Source organism: Nanorana parkeri, unplaced genomic scaffold, assembly GCF_000935625.1.
Source record: "Nanorana parkeri isolate BGI_ZX_2015 unplaced genomic scaffold, ASM93562v1 scaffold1849, whole genome shotgun sequence".
In the NCBI taxonomy this organism is placed as follows: domain Eukaryota; kingdom Metazoa; phylum Chordata; class Amphibia; order Anura; family Dicroglossidae; genus Nanorana; species Nanorana parkeri.
In genome coordinates this window covers 245,937-257,187 of record NW_017308117.1, presented here as the reverse complement: position 1 = coordinate 257,187, position 11,251 = coordinate 245,937, and the positions used below count along the sequence as shown (strand labels likewise).

Here is an 11,251-nt window from a genome sequence, read left to right as displayed (position 1 = left end):
CCCCCCCAGTGGTTTCTAATGTTGCAGTAGCGTGCTGGACTCTGGACTTACCTGAGACCCTGCAGAGCACACCACAGATCCTGCACAGCCCATCTGAGACTCTCTATGGTGGGCTCTGCAGGGTCCCAGGTGGGCTTGTTGTTGGGGTCCATTTCCCTGTACTTCCTCCTAACTCTTCTTACCTGCTGCTGCTGGGGCCTGGCCACCTCCACCCACTCTCGTCACCTCTGCCATGCCGCCCCTGGTACAGCTGATACCCATGTAAGGGGCCCCCCAGGCTGCCCAGACTCTTCACATGGGTACTGGCCATACCCCCCTGGTGACGGTGTTCTATCAAAGTTTGTGACTACGTTACAATGTGTGACCGGTGACGTGATTACACATTTTAACGTAATCCCGCCCAGTTTTTTGGCGGTGGAATGTGTGACCGCCAATAGGTCAATCATTCCAACGCTTTGTCAGCTGTTCCAGGGTAGATCGGCATCGCAGATGGTATGTGTAGGAGAATCGATCTGCCCTGGAACAGCTGATCAGTCCTGAAATGTCACTTCTATCCGACTCTGTGAGTGGTGTGGAATGTGAGATCGCAGTCACAGAGTCGGATCGAAGAGCAAACACCATTATGTTCCTCCCTTACTATAGCTTGTAAACTACTGTTTCCACTCCAGCATCTAAAAAAGATGAAGAGAGGAATGATGTGTTTGCAGTCCAATTCAGGAGAGCAGCCTAGTGACAACCATGGCTCCCTTCACAGATACAGTAGAGTGAGTGTAGCCACCGAGGGACAGGAAGTGTGTTATTGGCAGGTTTATCAGCTGGAAATAGGGGAATAATAGCCTGGAAATAGAAAACTAGTGCAGCTACCTCATCTAAACACTGGTAAGCTGAAATATATTACATTTAGGTTTAGATATGCTACCACAGCGACTCCAATGCACATTGAAAAAAATGGCTACATTTCATTAGCAATTTAAACATTTTACCTAAATTTCACTTACCATTTTTAATAATCAGTCAGAATGAGGTGGGTTCTTTGAGGCATGATCCAGCTCTGTCTTCTGCTCCATTCGCACTGTTAGGTAATAAATGGAGGAAAGTATTAAGGAGGCTGCCGATGCGCAACTAGCTTCTGAAAATGCTAGCTGCCTGACAGTTATGTTGACACTGTTTTCAGTAATCTCAAAGTCACTGACCCAGTACAAATATGCAGATCAGGAAAGCAAGAGAAAAGATAAAAGTCCTTATTTGCATGCTTGGCCTGAATCAGTGTCTCAAAGTACAAAAGGAAAGGGTCAGCATGGCAGCCAGGTAACCAGCATATTCAGTAACAGATGTCAGAAAAGGCAGTCTCCACATTTCTGACAGGATTTCTTTGATATTGAAAAATAAACTCCTATATAAAACATATGTAAGGACCAAGAAAGGAGCAGACTACCTGTGATTCTTGACAGTTACTATTCCTAAGCAACTTGCCAATTTCTTTGTAGCACATTTCCAGCAAAAGCTAGTATCAAACAATTTGACAGATTGTGCAAAGTATGGGCTAGTTCACACCAGCAATAGTGCGTTCCGGCCCGATTCGGTGCTGGAAGCAGTGGATCGCATCCCGGCCAACTCCCCGCATTCCGGGGCGGTAAGGGGCTTGGTGGTGCATTGAAGTCAAAGGCAATGCAGCCACGCCCTCCGGCCGCATTGCAATCGCCCACACCCGAATGCATGACACATCAATGCCTGCATTCCGGTCAGACAAAATACTGGATGCCCTAAAGGTGTAGCTAATAATTATATAACAGAGGTGTTTTTTAGTAAACCACTTTTGCGAGCTAAACTGGAGGTTATATAAAAATCTCAGGTTGTCAGGGATCTCAACCTGATTAAACTAATTTCAGGGAGGTGCCCTTCTCATTTCAGGAAGGTGCCCCACTGCTCCCCCTCCATCCGCAGATACAAAGAACACTAAGGGGGTTATTCACGAATGAGCCTAAGTTCCAGCCATAGCATTGGCTCACTTCAGGCGCCGGAGCGCTTTGGTTCGAACCGAAGGGCTGCTGTACAGGCTATTCACTGTAGCCAGTACAGCAGCTGAGCTGAGCTGAAGGCATATGCTTCGGCTCGACTGAGCCGAAGTGACAACCGAAGCGTGGAGAAAGATCGGCCGAAGCCAACCGATCTCCACACAAATGGCAGGTGGGTGCAGTCAGCCGTTATCTCATGGCTTGCTCCGCCCAGTTGTGATGACAGATCAGCGTCCCCAAATTACCTGGAAATGCTGATCTGTCATCAAACAATAACAACTGGGCGGAGCCAGCCGTGACATCAAGGCCGGCTCCGCCTAGTTGTTATTCATCGCCCGGGACCTGCTGCCACTGCTAGCTCAGCCCAATTGTTTTTATTTTGCCGGCATCTGTCAGATGCTTCATTATGCGGCAGGAGTTTGTCGCGACCGGGCGGGTGTCGGCGTGTATCATTTTTTGTTTACTTTTATTTATTAAAAAAACATTCAAAAAAAAATTCCTATTTTTTTTATTTTTCAAATAATTTTTCAAATTTTTTGTAATTATTCATTTCACGTATTTTTTATTCTGCTCGCTACCTTGAAGGTAGCGAGCAGAATAGCCGAGTCGAATGCCGCTCGACGGCATTCGGCTATTCACTTATTGCCAGGCGGCTCCTATGAGAATAGGGGCGAACGACAGCAAGTGAGCTGGATCGGCTGAGACTAACTCCTTCTGCACTTCAGCTCAGACGAACATGTAGAGCTGAATTGACCAATTTAGTATTGCATCTATGAGCCTAAAATACATTTTCAGAGTAACATCTTTTTTTAATGTAAGACTGCAATGGAGATAAGTCTGCACCAGATAAAGATGTTGTGCCGCCCCAACGGGGCATAGAATATGTTATTACATTAATGTTAGATAAGAACCATATAGTTTGTTTTCCCTTAATAATTTCCCTATGGCCATTCTATAGTAAGTTATATGCTGCCATCTAGTGGCCTTTTGTGGTAATGTACGTATTTTTCTATGTTCCCTTCCCTGATATCCCTGAGATCTATGACACATTTCCTTTGTATGTAATGCCCCACCCTTCTTCCTGAGTCAGTACTTCCTGTGTCATGGCCACAGCTAACAGGCCACATGTAACAGGGGCACGTGTATTCTGCACAGTACGCTAGGAAAGGCATCATCTTTTGACCGCATAATACTGAAAACCATCCATCTGCTGTATCCTGTTGTCTGATGTACAGAATAAATCAACCTTTGTGGATGAACACGGTATTGGTGAGTTCAGCTATCTGACAAGTGATTGAATCTTCTTATACAGGCCAGGCATAGAGGTCTCACAAGGGATAAATTGCTATAACAACAATCGGAATCAGAATAGATGTACATGTCTCACATAAATGAACTACAGTAGCCACCTCTTTATGCCCAGCTAGTGTGGCCGATCCACAATTGGCCAATTACTGGAATACATAATTTTCAGCCCAGAACATGCTGGATCAGGAGGAGAATTATTGCTATCTGCTGGTTTTTGTTGTTGTTGTTGTTGTTGTTGTATTCTGACAGCTTCTGCCATCAGAAAAAAACAAAACACACACACAGCATGGGAATGAATAGCTAGATTGCTATTGGCTATTTCAAATTACAATAGCCAAAAGCAGGCTGGCTATTGCACCCTCCCACTGCTGCTGTCGATCAGCAGAGGAGGACCTGATGTAGAACTTCAGGTCCACCTGATTGACAGCAGCAGAGGGAGGGTGCAATAGCCAGCCTGCTATTGAATATTGCAAATTGAAATAGCCATCAGCAGTCTAGCAGTAATTTCAATGCTGTCTTTTTTTTTTTTTACTCTGACGGTGGTCAAACAGATAGCAGGGAAAGCTGCTATCTAGCAGAGTAAACCTTCCTGGAATAAAATGTTTCTCTCCTGGGGCGTCTGGGAGCCGCTATCTCATAGCGGGAGACTCCTGGAGCGTTAGGGAGAGTTGAGATGTATGCTATAACTGTAACAGAGAAATTGGTGTCCCACACATGTATGTGCTGTGCGGCAGAGTTGTGTAGATCTCAGAAATGGATAGACAGAAAAACAAATCCTTTAGTAAAACAGCTCCTTTATATTTATTCAATGATCATTTAGGTTTTTTGCTTGGAGTAAAGCCAGAATAGCTGCACACAGGAAACAGTCAGTCTGCATGTGTTGTGCTTCTGCTCTATGGTTTGTGTAAGGGTAGACTGTAGTTAACATTGGTTGATAATCCTCATGACTACAAGCATCAGTAGAGCATGTTAGACTCCCCTGGACTGATCTCTCATGACAATATAGCATCAGCTATTGTTTACACCTAGATAAGCCACCTTTGCTTGCATCTGGACATGTCCTGCAGGACTCAATAAGAGAAACCTATCAATGTATAAAAAGCTTAACTCTTTGTCCAACAGAGGAATTCTAAAATAATGTGAGCATTTTAGATCTATTGGTGCTTTAACTATACTCTGGGCAGATTAGTGCAGCTCTATAATCATTAATACATAATTACATGCAAGCAGTGTGAATACCTGAATTTGCCCTAGAATCAGCCTCTGGCAGTCGGTGCGCGGCTGGAGTGTGAGATGAAGAAGCAGTACAAAGAGCTGAATGCTAATGTGGTAACATGAAAGCAGAGTAACAGAGAGATGATCTGATCACTGTGCTTCTTCTCTTTTCACTGTCCAGTCATAGGCTGGGGCAGAATGCTCTGGGCTCAGAGGAAGGGACTAAATGAAGGACATCTAGTGAAAGAAAACAAAAGTACTGCGGGGTAATTTCTGGATTGAAGGTGAATATTGTAGGAAAAACTAGTTTTATTATTTTATCTTTTAATGGTCTATTTGTTTTCATCTTGTCCTTTTTTGCTGGCGTTCTGCTTTAATATTAGTGTACACATTGTCCTAGATGTTGCAATAACACACTAAGAAAATCCAAATTCATATTGGAAATATTTTTTGCAAACACAAAATTACAACATTATTGGCAGAAGATGGTCAAGTCGTTATCAATGCAGATTAAATTCATTTCAGTGGGTCATTATTCTATCCCTGGAAGGAGGGGAATCCACATTGTCCCCATAGATGGGATGCATGTTTGGAAAAAAATGTGAGGGACTATAGTAAGGAGACGGAAGAACAACCTCCTCTGGGTGGAAATAGGCCACAGTCTGTAGAAGGAAATAAAACAGTTGTGTTAGTAGAATTACAACGACTATTTGCCATTGAACTATTTGTAAGGACTTAACAAAGAGAAATATGTTAGTTTTGTGCAAATCTCCAAGGTGCAGCAATGCAGGAAAGAGACGAGAGAAGGGAAGTGTAGAGATGGCCAGCCAGGTGCAGGACTGCAGAAAGAAGAGGAAAGGGGGATGTGTATGGACAGTTAGCAAGGTGCAGCAATGCAGAAAGGAGAGGAGAGAGGGATGTGTATGGGCAATCAGCAAGGTGCAGGAAATAGAGGAGAGAAGAATGTGTATAGATGACCAGTGAGGTGCAGCAATGCAGGAAAGAGAGCAGAGAAGGATGTGTATGGACAGCCAGTATGGTTCAGCAATGCAGGAAAGTGAGGAAAGGGGGATGTGTATGGACAGTTAGCAAGGTGCTAAAATGCAGAAAGGAGAGGAGAGAAGGGTGTGTATAGAAAGTCAGCAAGGTGCAGGAAAAAGAGGAGAGGAGGATGTGTATGGACAGCCAGTGAGGTGGAGCAAAGCAAGAGAGAGAAGAGCCCCCCTCAGCTAGTGAGTCACAGCAATGCAGGAAAGAAACGAGAAGGGTATGTGTATGGACAGCCATCAAGGTGCAGGAAAGAGAGGAGAGGAGGATGTGAATGGATGGCCAGTAAGGTGCAGGAAAGAGAGGAGAGGAGGATTTGTATGGACAGCCACCAAGGTGCAGGAAAGAGGAGAGGAGGATGTGAATGGATGGCCAGTAAGGTGCAGGAAAAAGGAGAAGAGGATGTGAGTGGATGGCCAGTAAGGTGCAGGAAAGAGAGGAGAGGAGGATGTGAATGGACGGCCAGTAAGGTGCAGGAAAGAGAGAAGAGGATGTGAGTGGACGGCCAGTAAGGTGCAGGAAAGAGGAGAGGAGGATGTGAATGGACGGCCAGTAAGGTGCAGGAAAGAGAGGAGAAGAGGATGTGAGTGGACGGCCACTCGGCCAGTAAGGTGCAGGAAAGAGAGGAGAGGAGGATGTGAATAGATGGCCAGTGAGGTGCAGGAAAGAGAGGAGAGGAGGATGCGAATAGATGGCCAGTGACGTGCAGGATGGGAGGAGAGGGGGAGAGAGGGATGCATATGGACCATGACCATATGTCAAGACCATTATTGTAAATATTGCAAATAGTATTGTAAATATTTTGTTTCAGCAGCTGCTTCTTTCTAGATTCCAGCTGCAAGAACTCCTTCCTACTTTACTCCACACTGTCACAGATACTGTGTTATACAGTTTTAGGCCAAGCAATCACTAGGTAAACTTGGGAATTTACATATATGAACTCATCTTGTCTAATTTACCAAATAAATTGCAATTCTGTCCAGTTACTTTTATGATTCGTACAACATTTTCACTGTTGTACTGTGCTGTGACTTCCCAGCCCTTAGGCGGATGATATGACAATAAAAGAGAAGCAGCATATCAATAAGGAATAAGCTGTTTATACTCTGTTCTCTCAACCTGTCAACGTGTTCCCTTTCAACACTTGTGCATGCAGCGGAACCTGCACCACAATGGTGTTATATATCTTTTGGATTAAATTTTGAAAACCAATAATTGCCCATGGGCATGATTCCCACCTGGGTGTTTTACAGCGCGTAGGAACGCCCTACGCCCAAAGAAGTACAGGAGCTTCTTTGGGGCATTTTTCTGCGCGTTTCAATTGGAATTCCCGAGTGTGGATCGGGGTTACAAAGCGGTAACTCCGAGCCACAATCGGGAATACAGCGTACAGGTCTTATCTTGTCCGCGATCTCCGCTGTGTCCTCCGGCAGCTGCCGACTTCCCGGTTCCGTCCCTTGCAAGCGGCCGCGTCGCAGGGGGGCGGAGCCGGCGTGAAGTTTGAAAGTGAAAAATAAAAACGTGCTAAAAAATGCGAAAAAAACGAGCGGAAAAATGAGCGGAAAAAATACGCTCAGGTGTGAACCCAGCCTTAGTATTCAGGTCTATGGGACATTAGTGTGCAGGTGTGGGCAGCCAGGCAATACATTTTTACCACCTGGGCAGCAGACAGCATAGGATGCCGTAGCTGTTGGAAGAGTGCTGAATGAAGGAGCTCTTGTAAATTTTCCGCATATAAAATATTTGTTTCAAACAATTTGGACAGTAGTGGATTATCTAAATGCATCAAATTGGCATGGTATGTGCTATAAATTTGAGTTTATTAAATGACAGAAAAACTATGATGGCATGTAGGACTTACCAGTGATGGGTATTTATAGCATACTGAGTTGTTGATGTGAATAGGATAAGTGCTCTGTATGTCGGCATCCCTTGCATTAACGAGGCGAAAGTACAACTCTGCATTTTCCAGCTATAAAAGTAAATATAACATTTATGTGCTATAATACAATGTAAAAATCAAACTACAAAAACAACTTCCAATTAGGGGTGTATTTATAAAAATGTTCACAGAGCTTTTTGCTACGCAAACGTCTGAGTTTTAGATTCGTACCACATTATGGCCACTAGAAGGAGCTGAGGAGCATAGGAATTCCTATGCTCCTCAGCCCCATCCAGTGGCCATAATGCTGTGCGAATCTAAACCTCAGTTGTTTACAGAGCAAAAAACTCAGCAAATATTTTATCAATACACCCCCTAGTGTATCATTGTAAAATATATTCTAGGATGTCAGTTGGCTTATTTGAACAAAGGATTAAATGTATTACCTGAGGCACACCGTTTAAGGCCCCTGTAGTGAGTGATGGTTTCACAGGAAGTATACGAATTGGAACTTTCCATTGCCCACTGATAACTCTGTTCTGGTAGTCAAAGGTGTCTACTTTTACCCATCCTCGAGGTATTAGACGGCTGACTTCTTGCCCATAAGGATCATAACCACCAGATGCCTGAAGTTCAATTATTAAGGAAATACTTGGAGAAGGACGTACTCTGGAGAAAGCAGGTTGAAATGCAAATATATTAATATTCCATTCACTATTCTTCTCATTTTATGTTTTAGAGAAGGGTCTGTATGGTTTACAAAACATACCTAGAAATTCATACAAAACTGAAAATGCACCTGACAAGTTCTACCGTATTTGCCGGCGTATAAGACGACTTTTCATACTTAGAAACATCCCCCGAAAATCGGGGTTCGTCTACGCGGGTACTCAAAACGTCCCTAATCTGTCAGCCCGCTGGATGTGCGGTATTACTGTATGTACGGTAGCTTCGGCTACATACAATATACTGTGCTGAGCCAATCATGGCGAGCGATGTACACAACCTCTGCCAATCTGAGCAGGCTTTGTATTCATTACTAGAATACATCACCTTACGTGATTGGCTCAGTGCGGTATACTGCAGCCAAAGCTACCGTACATACAGCTGACAGATTAGTGGGTGTATTTAAACAAAATGGCCCAAAAAGACCCCAAAATGGCCCAAAAAGACCCCATCATGGGGGTAGTCTTATACGACGTGTATAGCCCAAAACCTATGTTTTAACTGAAAAATTAGGGGGTCGTCTTATACACTCAGTCGCCTTATACGCTGGCAAATATGTTACTTGTTTTGCAAAGTTTTACATAATTGCTACCACATGTAATCTGGCTATTGCTCATCTCATACTGTATTTTTGGTTTTTGGTCAATTGTAGTTAATTTTTTTGAAGGCTTAGAAGTTTATAAACATATATTTATTATTTTTATTTGTAAAAACCCTCATTTTACAATGAAGCATTTAAAGCAGGCCTTTACCCATATCTTTAAAATAACAACACACAAATCTTTAGAAATGTTTAGTAATGTCAATGTACAAACACATAGTTCTAGATAATTGCATACCTTGTAAACGGTATGCTTGGCAATCTAATAAGCATGCCTAGTACTATCTCTGTACTTGCATTCACACCATTCAGGAGCAGTCTGCATTTTTCCAGATCACACTGGACCAGAGCGCAAGCACTGATGTGCCACACGTTTGGGTGTGGGCGATCGCACTGCGGACGGGAGGCTTGGCTGTGGTGATATTGACTACAATGCACCGCCTCACCCCCTCCCGCCCATGAACGCAGGGAGCCGGCCGAGTTGTGATACAGTGCGTTCCAGAGGCTGACTGCCCTGGAACACACTGTTTGTAATGTGAACTGGCCCTGAGGATCTAGAGGATACCTTCTAAACTTAGACAGGAGGAGGGAGCGAGCCTCTCCTCTGAGTCATTTCTGAAATACCAGTGCATTTGCCACCTGCTGGCTGCGAAAGAAAAATATGAAAAATATATACACAATAATTTATATTACCTGACTAAAAATGTCCAATATGTTTCCTGAACACAATACATAAAAAAAGAAAATACATGGAAAAGCACTATTTGTTCTCATTATTATTATAATAATAAAAATTATTATTAAATGCCTTACAGCATGTTATTGCAGTCTACAATAACACACGGCACTTAATGTGGTACCATTCATTTATAGTGAATAGACAATGCACAGTAGGGTACAGTAGGGGGGCGACAGACCTGTGCTACGGCGCACTGTAAGGCTTCATGCACACAGGCATTTTCGGATTCTTGCGTCAGGAGTACCAGATGTGTCCATACAGATGCGGCTACTCTGCCCATTTAAGTTAATGACAGGGTGACAGTGGGTGCATCTGTAAGAGGCAGTCTACATGTAAGCGTGCATAGTAAGATTATCTGGGGATCAGAAGGGATGCTTGTCCCGGGATACAAGCTCTCATTCCCTTCCCAGGACAAGTGTCTATTTTAATATTACACATCTGGAATCCCAGATTTGTCCGCTGTGATCAATCAAGTTAATGAAAGGGTCACAGAGGCCCACATCAGGAAAGACGCTTGTCCAAGAACACAGAGAACTTGCGTCACGGGACAAGCACCCTTCCTGATCCACAGGTAATCATACAATGTACGCTTACATGCAGACTGCCGCTTACAGATGCGCCTGCTGTCACCCTGGCATTAACTTGAATGGGCACAGCAGCCGCACCTTTACAAACACATCTGGGATTCCTTTTGCAAGTATCCGCAGGATCTTGCCTCAGGAATCCCCAGATATTGCATAAGGCCTAACATGCTTTGCAAGTACGGTTTTTGGGGCAATTTCAATGTATTGGCTGCCCATTCTAAATGAATGAGTTGGTCTAATGCAATAAAAGTAATACACCACAACAGATCAGTCAGGTGTGAAGGAGCCCTAAGGCAAACCCAGGTTCCCTTGGCTATTAAATATGTGTAAATCACTTCTAAACTGTGTTCCCTAGGTCCGTGAATAGACAGTGCAACTGATTATCTGCAACTCACATAGTTGCATGATCTGATTACTTTCAGTAGCTGATCTATATGTAACATTCACAGGGGTCTAGTTATCAATGTATTTACCCAAGATTCACAGCAGATTTAATCAGAAAATAGCTATATCTTGGGTGAAGGTTGTGTGAAACTTGGGTGAAAACATTGGAAGACCTCACAGTAGGTAGTTAAAAAACAAAGACTGCATACAATACTTTTGAAAATGCATTACGAACCTTTTAATAATGGTTACAGATGTGTAAATACAACTATATAATTCAAATTAAACTCTTTAAACCAGCTGAAAGAACGTAATTTAAATGTGAAAAGTTACCTGGGAACAGCCTGCTTTGTAGCCAAAATAGCAATATTCTGCCTCTTGTTGTCATGGAACTTGGAAAAAGCAGCCTCACAATAAATGGGAGGGAGGACTGAAGGATTTCCCATCTCCTGCCCCCCACTGCAGAGACTCACAGCCATTCTGCATACTCGATAAGATGGATCAAGGCCAAGGAGAAAGTCATAAAATACCACAAAGCCAGCACTGTAACCAGAGGAACACATAAACAGTAAAATGCAATATGTTTTATGTCCTCCACACTTATAATTGATATTTTAAGGACATTTTGTTATCTTTACAGCAAAAGCACAATAATGCTTTTAACCTGTGGTAATACACGCAGAAAAGGAATGAGGAGAGAAAAGAGAAAAGAAAAAAAGCATTCAGCGCTCTAGAAGATGTATATATATA

At 43.3% G+C, this 11,251-nt stretch overlaps 2 protein-coding genes across 2 annotated transcripts in view; one reads left to right on the top strand and one right to left on the bottom strand.

The window, feature by feature from the left end:
• Positions 1–4,661, top strand: part of LOC108799888 — a 16,772-nt gene extending 12,111 nt beyond the window's left edge. Inside the window, exons 5-6 of the mRNA XM_018571823.1 lie at positions 1,488–1,633; positions 4,578–4,661. Coding sequence (XP_018427325.1) covers positions 1,488–1,633; positions 4,578–4,661 — 230 coding nt within the window. The remainder of the gene's footprint in view (positions 1–1,487; positions 1,634–4,577) is intronic.
• Positions 4,662–4,967: 306 nt separating this feature from the next.
• The window catches only part of LOC108799892 (coiled-coil domain-containing protein 17-like), a 40,561-nt gene continuing 34,277 nt past the window's right edge, over positions 4,968–11,251 (bottom strand). The window contains exons 10-13 of the mRNA XM_018571825.1: positions 10,835–11,044; positions 7,914–8,136; positions 7,447–7,557; positions 4,968–5,200 (exon numbers count right to left, since the gene is read on the bottom strand). Coding sequence (XP_018427327.1) covers positions 5,060–5,200; positions 7,447–7,557; positions 7,914–8,136; positions 10,835–11,044 — 685 coding nt within the window. The 3' untranslated portion in view covers positions 4,968–5,059. The remainder of the gene's footprint in view (positions 5,201–7,446; positions 7,558–7,913; positions 8,137–10,834; positions 11,045–11,251) is intronic.